This window comes from Chiloscyllium plagiosum, unplaced genomic scaffold (assembly GCF_037043375.1).
Source record: "Chiloscyllium plagiosum isolate Xiang-an unplaced genomic scaffold, Cpla_swu_hap1 HiC_scaffold_2, whole genome shotgun sequence".
Lineage (NCBI taxonomy): Eukaryota > Metazoa > Chordata > Chondrichthyes > Orectolobiformes > Hemiscylliidae > Chiloscyllium > Chiloscyllium plagiosum.
In genome coordinates, this window is record NW_028270140.1 from 63768470 (window position 1) to 63787086 (window position 18617).

At 46.1% G+C, this 18617-nt stretch overlaps 1 protein-coding gene across 4 annotated transcripts in view; it reads right to left on the reverse strand.

The window, feature by feature from the left end:
• lrrc2 (leucine rich repeat containing 2) overlaps positions 1 to 18617 on the reverse strand; it is an 89247-nt gene that overhangs the window by 58632 nt on the left and 11998 nt on the right. The window contains exons 2-4 of one of the 4 annotated variants that reach the window (XM_043713621.2): positions 10671 to 10750; positions 4073 to 4120; positions 3360 to 3523 (exon numbers count right to left, since the gene is read on the reverse strand). In XM_043713621.2, coding sequence (XP_043569556.2) covers positions 3360 to 3484 — 125 coding nt within the window. In that variant the 5' untranslated portion in view covers positions 3485 to 3523; positions 4073 to 4120; positions 10671 to 10750. Of the gene's footprint in view, positions 1 to 3359; positions 3542 to 4072; positions 4121 to 10670; positions 10751 to 18617 lie in introns of all 4 variants that reach the window. The other 3 variants (XM_043713639.2, XM_043713612.2, XM_043713628.2) reach the window with 3 other exon arrangements.

Below are 18617 nucleotides of genomic sequence, written 5' to 3' on the forward strand. Positions count from 1 at the left end.
GGTCTCTACGGAAAGCTGATAGGGGAGGGGAGGGAAATATATCCTTGGTGCTGGGGTCTGTTTGGAGGTGGCGGAAGTGACGGCGGATGATGCGCTGTACATGGAGATTGGTGGGGTGGTAGGTGGGACCAGTGGGGTTCTGTCCTGGTGGCCATTGGAGGGGCGGGGCTCAAGGGCGGAGGAGCGGGAAGTGGAGGAGATGCGGTGGAGGGCACCGTCGACCACATCGGGGGGGAAATTGCGGTCCTTGAAGAAGAAGGCCATCTGTGTTGTACGTATTTTGAACTGGTCCTCCTGGGAGCAGATGCGGCGGAGACGAAGGAATTGGGAGAATGGGATGGCGTTTTTACAGGGGGCAGGATGGGAGGAGGTGTAGTCCAGGTAGCTGTGGGAGTCGGTTGGTTTGTAGTAGATGTCCGTGTTGATTCGGTCGCCTGAGATAGAAACAGAAAGGTCTAGGAAGGGGAGGGAGGAGTCCGAGACTGTCCAGGTGAATTTGAGGTTGGGGTGGAAGGTGTTAGTGTAGTGGATGAACTGTTCAACCTCCTCGTGGGAGCACGAGGTAGCGCCGATACAGTCATCAATGTAGCGAAGGAAAAGATGGGGGGTGGGGCCAGTGTAGTTGCGGAAGATGGATTGTTCCACATACCCTACGAAGAGGCAGGCATAGCTGGGGCCCATGCGGGTGCCCATGGCTACTCCTTTTGTTTGGAGAAAGTGGGAGGATTGGAAAGAAAAGTTGTTCAGGGTGAGGACCAGTTCGGTCAGTCGAAGGAGGGTGTCGGTGGAAGGGTACTGGGTGGTACGGCGGGAAAGGAAGAAGCGGAGTGCTTTGAGTCCTTCGTGATGGGGGATGGAGGTGTACAGGGACTGGATGTCCATGGTGAAGATGAGGCGTTGGGGACCGGGGAAGCGGAAATCCTGGAGGAGGTGGAGGGCGTGGGTGGTGTCACAAACGTAGGTGGGGAGTTCTTGGACTAATGGGGATAGGACCGTGTCGAGGTATGCCGAGATGAGTTCGGTTGGGCAGGAGCAGGCTGAGACGATGGGTCGTCCGGGGCAGTCAGGTTTGTGGATTTTGGGCAGGAGGTAGAAACGCGCGGTGCGGGGTTGTGGGACTATGAGGTTGGAGGCGGTGGATGGGAGGTCCCCTGAGGTGATGAGGTTATGGATGGTCTGGGAGATGATGGTTTGGTGGTGGGGGGTGGGGTCATGGTCAAGGGGACGGTAGGAGGAGGTATCTGCGAGCTGGCGTTTGGCCTCAGCGGTGTAAAGGTCAGTGCACCAAACTACTACTGCGCCTCCCTTGTCAGCTGGTTTGATAGTGAGGTTGGGGTTGGAACGGAGGGAGTGGAGGGCTGCGCGTTCCGAGGGTGAGAGGTTGGAGTGGGTGGGAGGGGTGGGGGAGTTCAGGTAGCGGTTAATATCGCGGCGGCAGTTTGCTATGAAGAGGTCGAGGGCAGGTAGGAGGCCAGCACGGGGTGTCCAGGTGGACGGGGTGTGTTGGAGGTGGGAGAAGGGGTCGTCAGAGGGTGGGCGAGAGTCTTGATTGAAGAAGAAGGCACGGAGGCGAAGGCGGCGGAAGAATTGTTCGGTGTCACTCCGTGTATTGAATTCATTGACCCGAGAACGTGTGGGAACGAAGGTGAGACCTCTGCTGAGGACTGATCTTTCATCCTCAGAGAGGGGCAAGTCTGGAGGGATGGTGAACACACGGCAGGGCGGGGAGCTAGGACCTGGTGTGGGGCTGGAGCTGGATGTGGGGGCAGGGTTAGGCCTGGGGGCGGGGACAGAGGTCGGCATGGGGGCGGAGTTGGACATGGTGATGGACACCGGCGGGGGGGCGGGGTTAGGCGCGATGACGGAACTCGGCCGGGGGGCGGAGTTAGGCGCGGTGACGGAACGCGGCGTGGGGGCGGGGTTAGGCGCGGTGACGGAGCTCGGCCGGGGGGCGGGGTTAGGCGTGGTGGCGGAACGCGGCGTGGTGGCGGGGTTAGGCGCGGTGATGGAACGTAGCGGGGGGGGCGGGGTTAGGCGTGGTGACGGAACGCGGCGGGGGGGCGGGGTTAGGCGCGGTGACGGATCGTAGTGGGGGGCGGGGTTAGGCGCGGTGACGGATCGTAGTGGGGGGCGGGGTTAGGCGTGGTGACGGAACGCGGCGGGGGGCGGGGTTAGGCGTGGTGACGGAACGCGGCGGGGGGGCGGAGACACATACGGCGATGTGGTCCAAATGTAGTTTGCTGACGTCACTGGGGGCGGAAGTAGCTGCGGCGACCACGGAGACAGAGTTCTTCCCCGTAGCCGCGGAGGTCGCCAATCTGTTGGCGATTGTCTTCATGACGATCGCAGAACAGGTTGTCTGTGCGGCGATCCCGGAGGCGGTTGTTTGGGCCGCGATCATGAAGGTTGCGAGGTCGGTGGGGGCGGATGTGACGTCATCGTCGGCGGCGTCTGCGGCTATAGCCGCGAGCGCTGTAGCGGCCGCGTGTGTAATGGCGCCGGACCTTTGAGGGGCCCTATTCTCTCCCTTAGTTACCCTTTTGTCCTTAACGTATTTATAAAAACTTTTTGGATTCTCCTTAATTTTATTTGCCAAAGCTATCTCATGTCCCCTTTTTGCCCTCCTGATTTCCCTCTTAAGTATACTCCTGCTGCCTTTATACTCTTCTAAGGATTCACTCGATCTATCCTGTCTATACTTGATATATGCTTCCTTCTTTTTCTTAACCAAACCCTCAATTTCTTTAGTCATCCAGCATTCCCTATACCTACCAGCCTTTCCTTTCACCCTGACAGGAATATACTCTTTCTGGATTCTCATTATCTCATTTCTGAAGGTTTAACCTTTTCCAGCCGTCCCTTTACCTGCGAACATCTGCCTCCAATCAGCTTTCGAAAGTTCTTGCCTCCTACCGTCAAAATTGGCCTTTCTCCACTCTGCCGCTGTGATATCATATTCACTCTTTTCTCAAGTCAGATGTTCACCCTGAGCCAAGATCATCATCTCCTCCAGACCAAAGGCATATATCCTTCAGCAGGTGCAGGCTAGCCTTGTACAAATTTGGTTCCTTTGCTGAGATGTGTATCCATTCAGCAGAGTTTAGGTTTTCATTTTAGCAACAGCAGCACAAAGTCTGCCTGCATCATATTGAATGGACTGAGCTTTATTCCACAATAGAATCTTTGCACCAGTTTGGAGCCTTATCCAATTAGTTCCATCATATCTTAATATATATTAATATATAGAAATTATAAACCATTATGAACCAGTGTTATTTTTCACCACCTTATGAACTATTTAAAAACTTTAAACATTAAGCTTTTCAAGCTATTATCAGCAAGACATTATGCAAACTTACTTTGTTAATGCGCTTTTTTCCTGTCTTTCTCTTTCTCTTCGCTGCCGTTCTTTCTGTTTTTTTATTCTTCCTTCCCATAAGTTTCTTACAGATGATAAATCAAAAACAACAACAACAGGAGCCATCTTGGCTGTTGATTAATAGTTTACTGCTGTTTTCTTTAGCTGTTGGTTAATAGTTTACTGTTAGAAAAAGAATAAACCACAAACAACTTGAAATTGTAATTTAGAACTTGAGCTCATCTCAAAACTAATTTTTGGCTGTCAGTTACGTTGGATCCAGAAATATAGATTCAGATTTTACAATAATAACAATGGTGAAACTAATAACTTTTGAATCTTTACTCATTGAAAAAAGGTAGGAACTCCTGAAGTCTACATAGGTGCAATTGGATATGGGAATTCAGAAATTGTTGTCAGTGATTCTAAACTTCTTCAGAAGACATGGTATTGAAAACGATGCATCTGCAAATGCAAATCAAATAGATATTACTGAAGTCTTAATAATTTCCCTTTTTATATTCTTTTTAAAAAAAATTCAAGAACACTGTTAATAAAATGTACCAGGATTTTTATGACAATAACTATTCTTGAAGTATGTCTCTGGTCCTGGAAAACTAATGCATATTTGCGTAATGTCAATCTTTTCTATTATGATTAAAAAACATTCATTTTTATAAAGTGATAAAAATTAGCATTTTAAAATTTGCTTACCAAAGTTCAGCTTCGAATATGTCAGTCTCCCAATCTATCTTTCAGTCTCTGTAAAATAATATAAAATGAAGGATAATCAGTGATTTTATTTTCTGATTGCTGACCTCGAAAATCATTCAGTGCGATTGGCTGTTTGTCCTGCTTGATTGCTTTTGCTGCTGGGAGTCTGGTGGTCTTCTTGTCTTGTGGCCATATTCAAATGAACCTTCAAGAAAGTTTAATCCATGCACAGATATTTGGAATTTTTTGTTGGTAGCTTTCTTTGAAGTCAGTGGTAAGAACCAATACTTCAGCAATCACATCAAAATTGGAACAAAAAGTCTTGATGTTTCTACTTGGGAATTTCTTATTTATACATTGATATTTTCAATATAAAAGTCCACCAATGTTGAATTACTCTCCAATCAGAATTTAACTGAAGTTATGATAGCACAGTGCACAATGAGTCCCAACTGGTTTCATTTAGAGTCATAGAGATATACAACATGCAAACAGACTCTTCAGTTCAACCTGTTAATGCCAACCAGATATCCTAAATTAATCTAGTTCCATTTGTTAGCATTTGACCCATATACCTCTCAACCCTTCCTATTCACAGACCCATCCAGATGCCTTTTAAATGCTGTTATTGTACCAGCTTCCACACCACTTCCTTGGACAGCTTATTCCATATATGCACCACTCTCTGTGTGAAAAAGTTGCCCATAGATCCCTTTTAAATCTTTCTTTAAACTCCTCTTAAACTTTCTTTTCCTCTCACCTTAAACCCTCTAGTTTTGGACTCCCCTATCCTGGGAAAAAGAACCTATCTATGCCCCCCATGATTTTATAAACTTCTGTAGGGTCACACTCCATGGTAAATAGCCCCAGCCAGATTAGATTACTTACAGTGTGGAAACAAGCCCTTTGGCCCAACAAGTCCACACTGACCCTCTGAAGAACAACCCACCCATACCCATTCCCCTACATTTATCCCTTCACCTAACACTACGGGCAATTTAGCATGGCCAATTCACCTAACCTGCACATTCTTTGGACCGAGGGAGGAAACCGGAGCACCCAGAGGAAACTTCACACAGACAGTTGCCTGAGGTGGGAATTGAACCCAGGTCTCTGGTGCTGTGAGGCAGCAGTGCTAACCACTGTGCCACCGTGCCACCCAGTGAGCCCACCGTGAGCCAATTCAGCCTCTTCTGATAGCTCAAATCCTCCAACCTTGGCAAAATGCTTGTAAATCTTTTCTGAACACTTCCAAGTTTCACAATATCCTTCCTATACCATGGAGACTAGAATTGCACACAGTATTGCAGTGGCCTAACTAATGACCGTAATGGCTGTATATGACCTCCCAACTCCTGTACTCAACACACTGACCAATAAAGTCAAGATTAGAGTGGTGCTTGAAAAGCACAGCAGGTCAGGCAGCTGATTCCCATTCCTGATGAAGGGCTTTTGCCCGAAACAACGAGTTTTCCTGCTCCTCGGATGCTGCATGACCTGATGTGCTTTTCGAGCACCACTCTAATTTTGACTCTAATCTCCAGCATGTGCAGTACCCACCTCTGCCAAACTGACCAATAAAGGCAAGCATACTAAACACCTTCTTTACCATGCTGTCTACCTGGGACTCCACTTTCAAGGAACTATGAAACTGCACCCCAAGGTCTCTTTGTTCAGCAACACTCCCCAGGACTTTACCATTAAGTGTATAAGTCTTGCCCTGATTTGCCTTTCTAAAATTTAGCACCTCACATCTATCTAAATTAAACTCCATCTGCCACTCCTTGCCCATTGGCCCATTGGATCAAGGTCCTGTTGTACTGATTAGATTCAGATTAGATTCCCTGCAGTATGTAAACAGGTCCTTCTGCCCAACAAGTCCACACTGACCCTTTACCCCTGACTAACACACCTAACACTATGGGCAATTTAGCATTGCCAATTCACCTACTTTGAGATAACCATCTTCACTGCCCATGACATCACCAATTTTGGTGTATTCTGCAAACTTACTAACCACGCCTCCTAAATGACTTCCAAATCATTTATATAAATGACTAGAAGTAGTGGACCCAGCACCGATCTCTACGGTGCATCTCTAGTCACCAGCCTCCATTCCAAAAAACAACTATCCTTCTATCTCCTACCTTCAAATCAATTTTGTATCCAAATGGCTAGCTCTCCCTAGATTCCATGTAATCTAATCTTGCTAAACTGTCAGCCATGAGGAACTTTGTCACATGTTTTGCTGAAGTCTACATTGATAACACCCATCATTCTGCCTTCATTAATCCTCTTTACAAAAAAATTCAATCAAGTTTACAAAGAACAAAATTACAGCACAGGAACAGGCCCTTTTTGCCCTCCAATTCTGCGCCAATCCAGATCTTCTATCTAAACCTGTCACCTATTTGCTTAGGATTTGTATCCCTCTGCTCCCTACCCATTCATGTATCTGTCTAGATGTCGGTTAAATGACATTATCATGCCCAACTCTACCACCTCCACTGGCAATGCATTCCAGGCATCCACGACCCTCTGCGTAAAGAACTTTCCATGCATATCTCCCCTAAACTTTTCCCCTCTCACCTTGAACTCATGACTCCTAGTAACTGAGTTCTCCACTCTGGGAAAAAGCTTCTTGCTATCCACCCTGTCTATACCTCATGATTTTGTAGACCTCAATCAGGTCCCCTCTCAACCTCTGTATTTCTAATGAAAATAATCCTAATCTACTGAACCTCTCTTCATAGCTAGCACCCTCCATACCAGTAAACATCCTGGTGAACCTCCTCTGAACCCTCTCCAAAATATCCACATCCTTGTGGTAATGTGGTGACCAGAACTGTTCGCAGTATTCCAAATGTGGCCAAATCAAACCCCTACACAACTGTAAACATGACCTGCCAACATTTGTACTCAATATCCTGTCTGATGAAAGAAAGCATGCAGTATGCCTTCTTGACCACTCTATCGAACTGCGTTGCCACCTTCAGGGTACAATGGATCTAAATACCCAGATCTCTCTCTACATCAATTTTCCGCAGGACTTTTCCATTTACCGCAGAGTTCGCTCCTGAATTGAATCTTTCAAAATGCATCACCTCGCATTGGCCCTGATTGAACTCCATCTGCCATTTCTCTGCACAATGCTCCAATCTATCTATATTCTGCTGCATTCTCTGACAGTCCCCTTCACTGTCTGCTACTCCACCAATCTTAGTGTCATCTGCAAACTTACTAATCAGACCACCCATACCTTCCCTCAGATCATTTATGTGTATCACAAACAACAGTGATCCCAACACAGATCCCTGTAGAACACCACTGGCCACAGTTCTCCATTTTTGAGAAACTCTCTTCCATTACTACTCTCTGCTTCCTGCTGCCTAGCCAGTTTTCTATCCATCTAGCTAGTACAGCCTGGACCCCATGCGACTTCACTTTCTCCATCAGCCTACCATGGAGAACTGTATCAAACGCCTTACTAAAGTCTATGTATATGACATCTACAGCTCTTCCCTCATCAATCAACTTTGTTACTTCCTCAAAGAATTCTATTCAGTTGCTAAGACGTGACTTTCCCTGCACAAAACCACACTGCCTATCACTGACAAGCCCATTTTCTTCCAAATGTAAGTAGAGCCTATCCCTCAGTATCTTCTCCAACAGCATTCCAACTACTCATTCCTACCGATGTCAGGCTCATCGGTCTATAATTACCTGGAATATTCCTGCTATCCTTCATAAACAAGGGGATTACATTAGCAATTTTCCAGTTCACCAGCACTTCACCCGTGTTCAAGGATACTGCAAAGATATCTGTTTAGGCCCCAGCTATTTCCTCTCTCGCTTCCTTAAGTAACCTGGGATAGATCCCGTCCGGACCTGGGGACTTGTTCACCTTAATGCCTTTTAGAATACTCAAACCTTTTAAGCGACTCTTGGATAGGCACATCAAAGTTAGTACAATGAAGGGTATGTAGGTTAGTCTGATCTTAGAGTAGGATAAAAGGTCAGCACAATGTCGATGGCCGAAGGGCCTGTACTGTTCCGTACTGTTCCATGTTCTATGTTCTGTTCTGTTAGTGAGACATGATTTTCCATACGCAAAGCCATACTGAGTATCCCTGATCAGTTCTGACCTTTCTAAATACATGTAATTCCTGTCCCTCAGTATCAGCTCCAATAACTTGGCCACCACTGACATCAGGTCTATAGTTCCTTAGCTTTTCCTTACCATCATTCTTAGATAATGGCACCACATTTGCCACCCTCCAGTCTTAGCATCTCACCCATGGCTATTGACAATAAAAATATCTCTGCAAGGGACCCAGGCAATCACTTCCCTAACTTTCCACACTGTTTTAAGATACACCTGATCTTGTCCGGGGATTTATCCACCTCTATGCATTTTAAGACATCCAACACCTCCTCTTCTGTAATGTGGACACTTTTCATGATACCACTACAGAGGAACCTCAATTATCAGAATATCAATTATCCGAATATCGGATTATCGGAAGGAGATCTCGGGGTGCCAATAGAAACAAAGATGTGTTTCCAACACTGATCATGTCTTTTGTTCACAATGATTAAAAGTGAACTCGGGGCATTACTGAAATGCTGCCAAGAACAGTCCTGGACATCAATGGGAGCCCAGGTACCGTCTCCAAATGACTAACCTCCCGCGCTCTCTCTCTCTCTCTCCCCACACTTTCCCTGGAGTTCTACACAGGCATGTACCCTAAACCCCCCTTCCCCAGATAATCTCTCCAACATTGCCCTGTGCAGGGCAAAGGTGGAACCTGTCAAAATGTTGCAGTAAAAAGTTGTGTGTGAGAGTGTGTGTGTGTGTCTGTGTGTGAGAGTGTGTGTGTGTGTGTCTGTCTGTGTGTGTGTGTCTGTGTGTGTGTGTGTCTGTGTGTGTGTGTGTGTGTGTGTGTGTGTGTGTTTGGCTGTGAGTATGTGCACTATTTGGACACTCACCCTCCCCAAAAGGCAGCAGCAGCAGTCCTGTTTTTGGTGTCCAGTTCGGCTGCCCCAGAAAGGGGTCAGGGGCAGACGGGGGTGGGCAAGGAGCGGGGTTGGGGGCAGACGGGGGCAGTGTTGGACGGAGTTGGGGCTGGGGGCGGGAGTGGAAGCCCACTGGATGCGGTGTTGGACGGGGTTGGGATGAGGGGTGGCAGGAGGAGGACGGTGTAGGATGAGGTTGGGGGGTGGGGGGAGGAAGGGGGTAGTGTTGGACGGGTTTGGGGGGTAGGTGGAGGGTGGTGTTGGACGGAGTTGGGTCAGGGGGTGGTTGGGGGACAGTGTGCTGCTGTCTAGTCTCCTGAATAGGAAGTGGACTTAACAGAAAACTCCGAGCCCCAGAGGAAAGGCATTGAACCAATTAACCGAATAATCAATTTTCTGAACGAAAGAGTGCCCACCCATCTCGTTCGGATAATCAAAGTTCCTCTATATTTATTTCTCCAAGTTCTCTTGTTTCCATTTCCTTCTCGACAAAAAATACTGACACAATATACTTATTTAGTATCTCTCCAATCTCGTGTGGTTCCACACATAGACAGTCGTGTTGATCATTAAGGGGGCCTATTCTCTCCCTAGTTACACTTTTGCTTTGTTGGAGCAAATTTTTGCATTTGCTGGAATCTGTACTGAAAACAAAAAGTGCTGGAGATCACAATGGATCAGGCAGCATCCATGGAGAGAGAACAAGCTAACATTATGAGTCCAGATGAGTGTTCATCAGAGCTGATGTGAAGTGTGGAGGGGCAGCATTTATGCAAAAGTGGGTGTGGAAGGTGGGATGCTGAGGGAGAAAGGGTGTTGATAATTCAGATTAAGTGATTGGATTGTGGGAATGGCAGAACGATGGTATGTTTAACTGCCAGACTAGAACGAAAAGACAATCCCCTTAGTGTGGGGGGAATTATTTGTAGAATCTCTTTGAATTCTCCTTAATGCTATTTGCTATGCTTTCTCGAGGAATTCACTGAATTCCAGCTGTCTATATTCATCATATTCCTCCTTTTTCTTGACCAGCGCCTCAATTTCCCGCGTCATCCAGCATTCCCTACACCTACATGCAACAAGTTTGAGAGCTAGCTGAAGCTCAGGCTCTTTACACTGCTGCAGGTTCAAATTAGTATGAAGCAGAAATCATTGGATCAAAGGTAAGTTGTAATATAAAATTTCATAAGATAATCACCAAACACTGAATTTCAATATAGGAATTGGAGTCGCGTGGTGTGGTTTAAGGGTGCATGGGACCAGCAGCATGTCGGGAACCTGTTTATCATGTATGGGGCTTTTCTGTGACACTAATTTATTCAAGATATAAGAATAACAGTTGAGTTTCCCAAGCAATATCAGAGGCAATCATTTTCTTCTGTAAAAGGAAGGATCTTTGGATAAAGGGATATTAGCAGGTGTCAGAATTGTTGAACTGCATATTGATTCCTGAGGTTATAATCAATATAGGGATGGAAAATACAACTAGGATTTAAGGCTGTATACCCCCCAAACCTTCACCAAACACCCATATTTCTACATTTCTCTTGAATCAAATATCATTGTTAGGGCTCTACCAAACCTGTGGAGGTCCTGTTGTGTGATCTGAGGGATTGAGTTGAAGTGATGCATCCCGCGGAGGAACAGTCCAATTTCTCAAACCTAGAAGTGAATGAGGAATAGAAATGTGAGCTCCCTTGAATATGAATAAAGGGACCCAAGGGAGCAGAAAATGAGAATAACAATTATGTTCAGATGGTCAACTCCATACTATAGTAAAACTTGAAATCAGAGCTTTTGACCCATACCAGAAGCATTACCTACTGAGCTACACAACCTCTTTTGGAAGTTCATGTATTGCACATGATTGACATTACCTTCACTAAGGGGAGAAAGTGAGGGCTGCAGATGCTGGAGATCAGAGCTGAAAATGTGTTGCTGGAAAAGCGCAGCAGGTCAGGCAGCATCCAAGGAACAGGAGAATCGATGTTTCGGGCATAAGCCCTTCTTCAGGAATGAGGAAAGTGTGTCCAGCAGGCTAAGATAAAAGGTAGGGAGGAGGGACTTGGGGGAGGGACGTTGGAAATGCGATAGGTGGAGGGAGGGCAAGGTGAGGGTGATAGGCCGGAGTGGGGTGGGGGCAGAGAGGTCAGGAAGAAGATTGCAGGTTAGGAAGGCGGTGCTGAGTTCGAGGGATTTGACTGAGACAAGGTGGGGGAGGGGAAATGAGGAAACTGGAGAAATCTGAGTTCATTCCTTGTGGTTGGAGGGTTCCCAGGCAGAAGATGAGGCACTCTTCCTCCAACCGTCGTGTTGCCATGGTCTGGCGATGGAGGAGTCCAAGGACTCGCATGTCCTTGGTGGAATGGGAGGGGGAGTTAAAGTGTTGGGGTACGGGTTGGTTGGTCCGAGTGTCCCAGAGGTGTTCTCTGAAATGTTCCGCAAGTAGGCGGCCTGTCTCCCCAATATAGAGGAGGCCACATCGGGTGCAGCGGATGCAATAGATGATGTGTGTGGAGGTGCAGGTGAATTTGTGGTGGATATGGAAGTGTCCCTTGGGGCCTTGGAGGGAAGTAAGGGGGGAGGTGTGGGCGCAAGTTTTGCATTTCTTGCGGTTGCAGGGGAAGGTGCCGGGAGTGGAGGTTGGGTTGGTGGGGGGTGTGGACCTGACGAGGGAGTCACGGAGGGAGTGGTCTTTTCGGAACGCTGATAGGGGAGGGGAGGGAAATATATCCCTGGTGGTGGGGTCCGTTTGGAGGTGGCGGAAATGATGGCGGATGATACGTTGTACATGGCGGTTGGTGGGGTGGTAGGTGAGGACCAGTGGGGTTATGTCTTGGTGGCGGTTGGAGGGGCGGGGTTCAAGGGCGGAGGAGCGGGAAGTGGAAGAGATGTGGTGGAGGTCATCGTCAACTATGTCTGGTGGGAAATGGCGGTCCTTGAATAAGGAGGCCATCTGGGTTGTATGGTTTTGGAACTGGTCCTCCTGTAGTCTAGGTAGCTGTGGGAGTCGGTCAGTTTATAGTAAAAACCATAAAATAGTATAGTAAAATATAGTAGTTTATAGACTACACCTCCTCCCACCCTGCCCCCTGTAAAAACGCCATCCCATATTCCCAATTCCTTCGTCTCCGCCGCATCTGCTCCCAGGAGGACCAGTTCCAAAACCGTACAACCCAGATAGCCTCCTTCTTCAATGACCATTTCAGAGAACACCTCTGGGACACCCGGACCAACCAACCCAACGACCCCGTACCCCAACACTTTAACTCCCCCTCCCACTCCACCAAGGACATGCAGGTCCTTGGACTCCTCCATCCCCAGACCATGGCAACACGACAGTTGGAGGAAGAGCACCCCATCTTCTGCCTGGGAACCCTCCAACCACAAGGGATGAACTCAGATTTCTCCAGTTTCCTCATTTCCCCTCCCCCACCTTGTCTCAGTCAAATCCCTCGAACTCAGCACTGCCTTCCTAACCTGCAATCTTCTTCCTGACTTCTCCGCCCCCACCCCACTCCGGCCTATCACCCTCACCTTAACCTCCCCCCACCTATCGCATTTCCAACGCCCCTCCCCCAAGTCCCTCCTCCCTACCTTTTATCTTAGCCTGCTGGACACACTTTCCTCATTCCTGAAGAAGGGCTTATGCCCGAAACGTCGATTCTCCTGTTCCTTGGATGTTGCCTGACCTGCTGCGCATTACCTTCACTAATGCTTTCTATTGCCTCAAAAAAACTCAAACAAGCTAAGTAAATAAAAGTTGCCTTTAAAAAATTCATGCTTGCTTTCCTTACATTTGTCTGAGTAGCTGCCTCTGATTGTTGTTAAATTTTCCCTAACACCCAAGTTAAACTGACAAGCCTGTGCTTTGAACAAGGGTGTAACATGTATCTTCTGTCCTCTGAAACCACACCTGTATCTAAGGAAGATTGACAATGAGGTGACTGCCTCTGTAATTTCCACATTATGAATGCTGATGTCCTTCAGGGAAGGAAATCTGCCATTTTCACGTGGCCTATATGTGACTCCAGATTCACAATATCCTGTTTGACTCTTAATTGCCTTCTGAAATGGTCTAGCAGGCCAGTCAGTTGCATCAATCGCTATAGTCATAAAGAAATTAAACTGGGTGGATCACCTGGAAATGACTGAGGCACCAGAAAAGACAACAGCAGAAACAGATCTGTCAACTCTGCAAACCTCCTTACTAACATTTGGGAGCTAGTGTCATAATTCGGTCTCAGAAACTAGTCAAGCAACAGCCTAGCATAGTCACACTGGCAGAATCATACCTTACAGATAATGTCCCAGTCACCATCATCACCATCCCTGTCATACTGGCTGTGGTGGCAGCACAGTAGTATACAGTGAGGAGGGTGTTGTTCTGGGAGTCCTCAACATTGACTCCGGACCCAAGGCTTCAGGTCAAAAATGGGCAAGGAAACCTCCTGCTGACAACCACGTACCATCCTCCCTCAGCTAATCAATCAGTACTCCTCCACATTGAAAAAAACTTTGAGGAAGCACTGAGGATGGCAAGAGCACAAAATTTAGTCTGGGTGGGGGATTTCAATGACCACTACCAAGAGTATCTCGGCAGTAATATTACTGATTGGTCTGGTAGAGTCCTAAAGGATGTAACTGCTAGACTGGGTCGGCAGCAGGTGGTGAGGGAACCAACAAGAGGGAAAAAACATACTTGACCTCATCCTTACCAATCTGCCAGTTGCAGATGCATCTGTTTATGACAGTATCAGTAAGAGCGACCACCGTACAGTCCTTGTGGAGACGAAGTCTCACTTTCAAATTGAGGATAAACTCTATCGTGTTGTGCGGCACTATTACCACGTTAAATGGGTCAGACTTTGAAAAAAATCAAGCAACCCAAGTCTGGATATCCATGAGGTGCTGTGGGCCATTAACAGCTGCAGAATTGTACACAGCATGATCTTAACCTCATGTTCTGGCATATCCCCCACTCAACCATTACCATCAATCTAGGAGATCAATCCTTGGTCAGTGGAGAGTGCAGGAAGACACGCCAGAAGCAGCACCAGACATAACTAAAGATGAGGTTCCATCCTGGTGAAGCCACCAAACAGGACTACTTGCATGCCAAACATTATAAGCAGCAAGTTATAGATAGAGCTAAGCGATTCCACAACCAATAGATGAGATCTAAACTCTGCAGTCCTGCCATATCCAGTTGTGAATAGTGGTGGACAATTAAACAATTCACTAGAGGAGGAGGGGGCACCATAAATATCCCCATCCTCAATGACAGAAGAGCCCAGCACATCAGTACAAAAGATAAGGCTGAAGCTTTTGCAAGGAGAAAGTGAGGACTGCAGATGCTGGGGATCAGAGCTTAAAAATGTGTTGCTGGAAAAGCGCAGCAGGTCAGGCAGCATCAAAGGAGAAGGAGAATCAATGTTTCGGGCACAAGCCCTTCTTCAGGAAGCTTTTGCAGCAATGTTCAGCCAGAAGTGCCAAGTGGATGATCCACCTCGGCCTCCTGCAGTCATCCCCAGCATTACAGATACCAGTCTTCAGTCAATTCGATTTGCTCCACATAATAGCAAGAAATGGTTGCAGACACTGGATGCTGAAAAGGCTCTGACCCCTGACAACATTCCTGCAATAGTACCGAAGACCTGTGCTCTAGAACATGCTGCTCCCATGGCTAAGCTGTTCCAGTACAGTTACAACACTGGCATCTTCCTGACAATGTAGAAAATTGCCCAGCTATGTCTTGTACATTAAAAGCAGGACAAATCCAACCTGGCCAATTACCACCACATCAGTCTACTCTTGATTATCAGTAAGGTGATGGAAGGTGTCATCAACAGTGCTATTGAGGAGCACCTGCTTAGCAATAACCAAACTAGGCGTAAGCCAAATTTGGGATCAACCAGGGCCACTCAGCTCCTGATCTCATTACAGCCTTGGTTCAAACATGGACAAAGAGCTGAATTCCAGAGATGAGATGAGAGTGACAGCCCTTGACATAAAGGCTGCATTCAGCCAAATGTGGCATCAAGCAGCCCTAGCAAAACTGGAATCAATGGGTATCAAGGGGAAAACTCTCCAGTGGTTGGAGTCATACCTGACACAAAGGAAAATGGTCATGGTTGTTGGAGATCAGTCATCTCAGCTCCAGGATATTTGTACAGGAGTGCCTCAGGGTAGGGCCCAACCATCTTCAGCTGCTTCATCAATGACCTTCCCTCTATCATAAGCTCAGAAGTGGGGATGTTAGCCGATGATTACACAATTTTCAGCATCATTCACAACTTCTCGGATACTGAAGCAGTCCATGTCCAAATATAAGAAGATCTGGACAATATCCAGGCTTGGGCTGACAAGTGGCAAGTAACATTTGCAAAACACAAATGTCAGGCAGTGACCATCACCAATAAGAGACAATCTAACCACTGCCTCTTGATGTTACCATCACTGAATCCCCCACTATCAACATCCTGGAGGTCATCATTGACCAGAAACTCAACTGGACTCACCACATAAACACAGTGGCTACAAGAGCAGGTCAGAGACTAGGAGTACTGTGGCAAGTAACTCACCTCCTAACTCCCCAAAGCCTGTCCACCATCTACAAGGCATAAGTCATGAGTGTGATGGAATACTCCCCATTTGCCTGGATAAGCACAGACCCAGCAACACTCACGACGCTTGACACCATCTAGATAGAACAGCCCGCTTGATTGGCAGTACATCCATAAGCATTCACTCCTTTCTCTACCGATGCTCAGCAGCTGTAGTGTGTACTAACTACAATATGGACTGCAGAAATTCACTGAAGATCCTCAGACAGCATCTTCCAAACTCATGACCACTTCCATCTAAAAGGATAAGGATAGCAGATATATGAGAATACCATCACCTTCAAGTTTCCCTCAAAGCCATTCCCCATCCTGACTTGGAAATATATCATTATTCCTTCACTGTCACTGGGTCAAAATCCTGGAAACCTCTCCCTAACAGCATTGTGGGTCAACCACAGCAGGTGGACAGCAACAGTTCAAGAAGAAAGCTCACTAACACCTTCTCAAGGGCAACTAGGGATTAGCAGCCAGTGATGCCCATATCTCACAAATGAATAAATATTTTTTTTTAAGTTCACTTCCATTAGTTTGATTGGATACATCTTATTGCTCTGGCATCTTATAAACTTTAAGCATGGTCAGCTTATCTCAAATCCCTTCCTAATCAATCTGAAACACACCAGGTGTCTATGCCTACAGAAGTCTCTTAGATTCCCTTTTCTGTTGGCTGTCCATCAAGTTCCCCATTCTGGAAATCTGTCTTTTTCCTGATGAAGGGCTTTTGTCCGAAACGGCGATTTTCCTGCTCCTCGGATGCTGCCTGACCTGCTGTGCTTTTCCAGCACCACTCTAATCTTAACAATAAAAACCCCTCATCTCCTTGACAGATAGTCTACTGCTCCAATACAGTTTTGCCTGATGATGTTTGACCCAATTTAATTGAGCCAAACCCATTCTCACCCCAGTGAAGTCGGCCTTTCCCTAATTAATTATTTTGACTCTGGATTACTCCTTATTAGTTTCTTCAGATCATTGCCCCTAAATGTTCCTGTGTAGCTATATGATCCAATTGACACACCTCACTCCCCAGAAACAAATGCAACAATGTCTCAAAAGTATTTAAAAAGTAAAAAAGCAGCTCAGAGTAAAACATGTTGTACAGAAAGCTTTATCTATTGCATATTCTGTAATTTATGATTTAAAATGTTTTGCCCTCAGGCTGCATGCCAGGTGTGGAGTGCATTTGCTTATTGTGGAAACTGGTACAATTGTTCCTATTAAATTTTCTTGCAAGTTCCAGAATATTAAAAGTTAAATGTTTTTACTGTAATTTTGTTTAAAAATGTTATCAAAGTATAGTTTTGAAAATAAAAGCAGTGCCTCCTTTGTCTTTGGACAAACATACTTCAATACTCATGGAAACTTGTAAATAAAAACAAAAAGATGCTGGAGAAATTCAGCAAGGGCAAGTAGCATCTGTGAAGAGAGATACATAATTGAGTCCAACTTGAGTCCTTGGCCCTCTTAGCTTTTATAATTCTTGCAAATGTTTGTAATTTACTTCCAAATTGGTTCCGCTATACCTGTCCCATTAGTTGGTGGCCTGTTGAATACACCCAGTCATGAAATTGTATCTCTTAGCTCAATCCAACACTGCTATCCCTACAGTTTTCTTTACTTCTTGACTTTTAGTGAACACCAAGTCTCACTCATCACCACAACATCAAAATGGCTGCTCCTGGTATTGTTGATATTAATACTATTCTTGTTCCTCAAAGGACTAGTCTTTCAGAAAACTCTCATAACTTTGGCATAAGGAGAGCTTTGCAGGTTGACAGGGCTGGAGTTTGACTATCGGCCAGAGAGTTAGCCTCAGCCTTTGGATTACCAGCCCAGTGACAATACAAATACACCACTGCCTCCACGGTGTTTTCTTTGCCTTTGTGACAAAAATCATTGCACTTCAGAGCAATTTAATTCAGATGAAGTCTTTTGAATTCTGCTTACAAAACATATAAATGCAAACTCTCTTTTTTCTGAAATGATATATAGGTTTCACTGGGCACATAATTTTTCTACAGTTAACTTTCCTTCAGTAATTGTACTCCAAGGTTAATAACCTTCTGTGAATGTCACACTGTACTATTTCAGCTGTCAGTTCGATTGCCAGCTTACCTCATAAACCTGGAATAGACAAAAACAGCAGTGCCTCAGCCAAATATATTCAGTTCAGGATTTCAGTGTTTGATACCTCATTGCTCAGTAGCCTTAATATATTCAGTTGTTGAGTTCCATGTATGATCCGAGATCTGTCCTGAATTAGGTGACCCCAGTTTGGGGTTAGCAGAAGGTTATTACAAATTGATCTCAGGAACGCTGAGTTAAGGAAGAGAGATGGGCCAATTGGCTGAGGAGAAGCAGATGGAGTTTAATTTAGATAAATGCTTGGTGCTGCATTTTGTAAAAGCAAATCAGAGCAGGATTTATACACTTAATGGTAAGGTCCTGGGGAGTGTTGCTAAACTAAGAGACCTTGGAGTGCAGGCTCATAGTTCCTTGAAAGTAGAGTTGCAGGTAGATAGGAAAGTGAAGAAGGCATTTGGTATGCTTTCCTTTATTGGTCAGAGCTTTGAGTATAGGAGTTCGGAGGTCATGGTGCGGCTGTACAGGACATGGATTAGGCCACTTTTGGAATATTGTGTGCAATTCTGGTCTCCTTCCTCTCGGAAGGATGTCGTGAAACTTGAAAGGGTTCAGAAAAGATTCACACAGATGTTGCCAGGGTTGGAGGATTTGAGTTACAGGGAGCGGTTGAATAGGCTGGGGCTAATTTCCCTGAAGTGTCGGAAGCTGAGGTAACCTTATAGTGGTTTATAAAATCATGAGGGGCATGGTTAGGATAAATACACAAGATCTTTTCCCTGGGGTGGGAGAGTCCAGAACTAAATAGTGTAGGTTTAGCG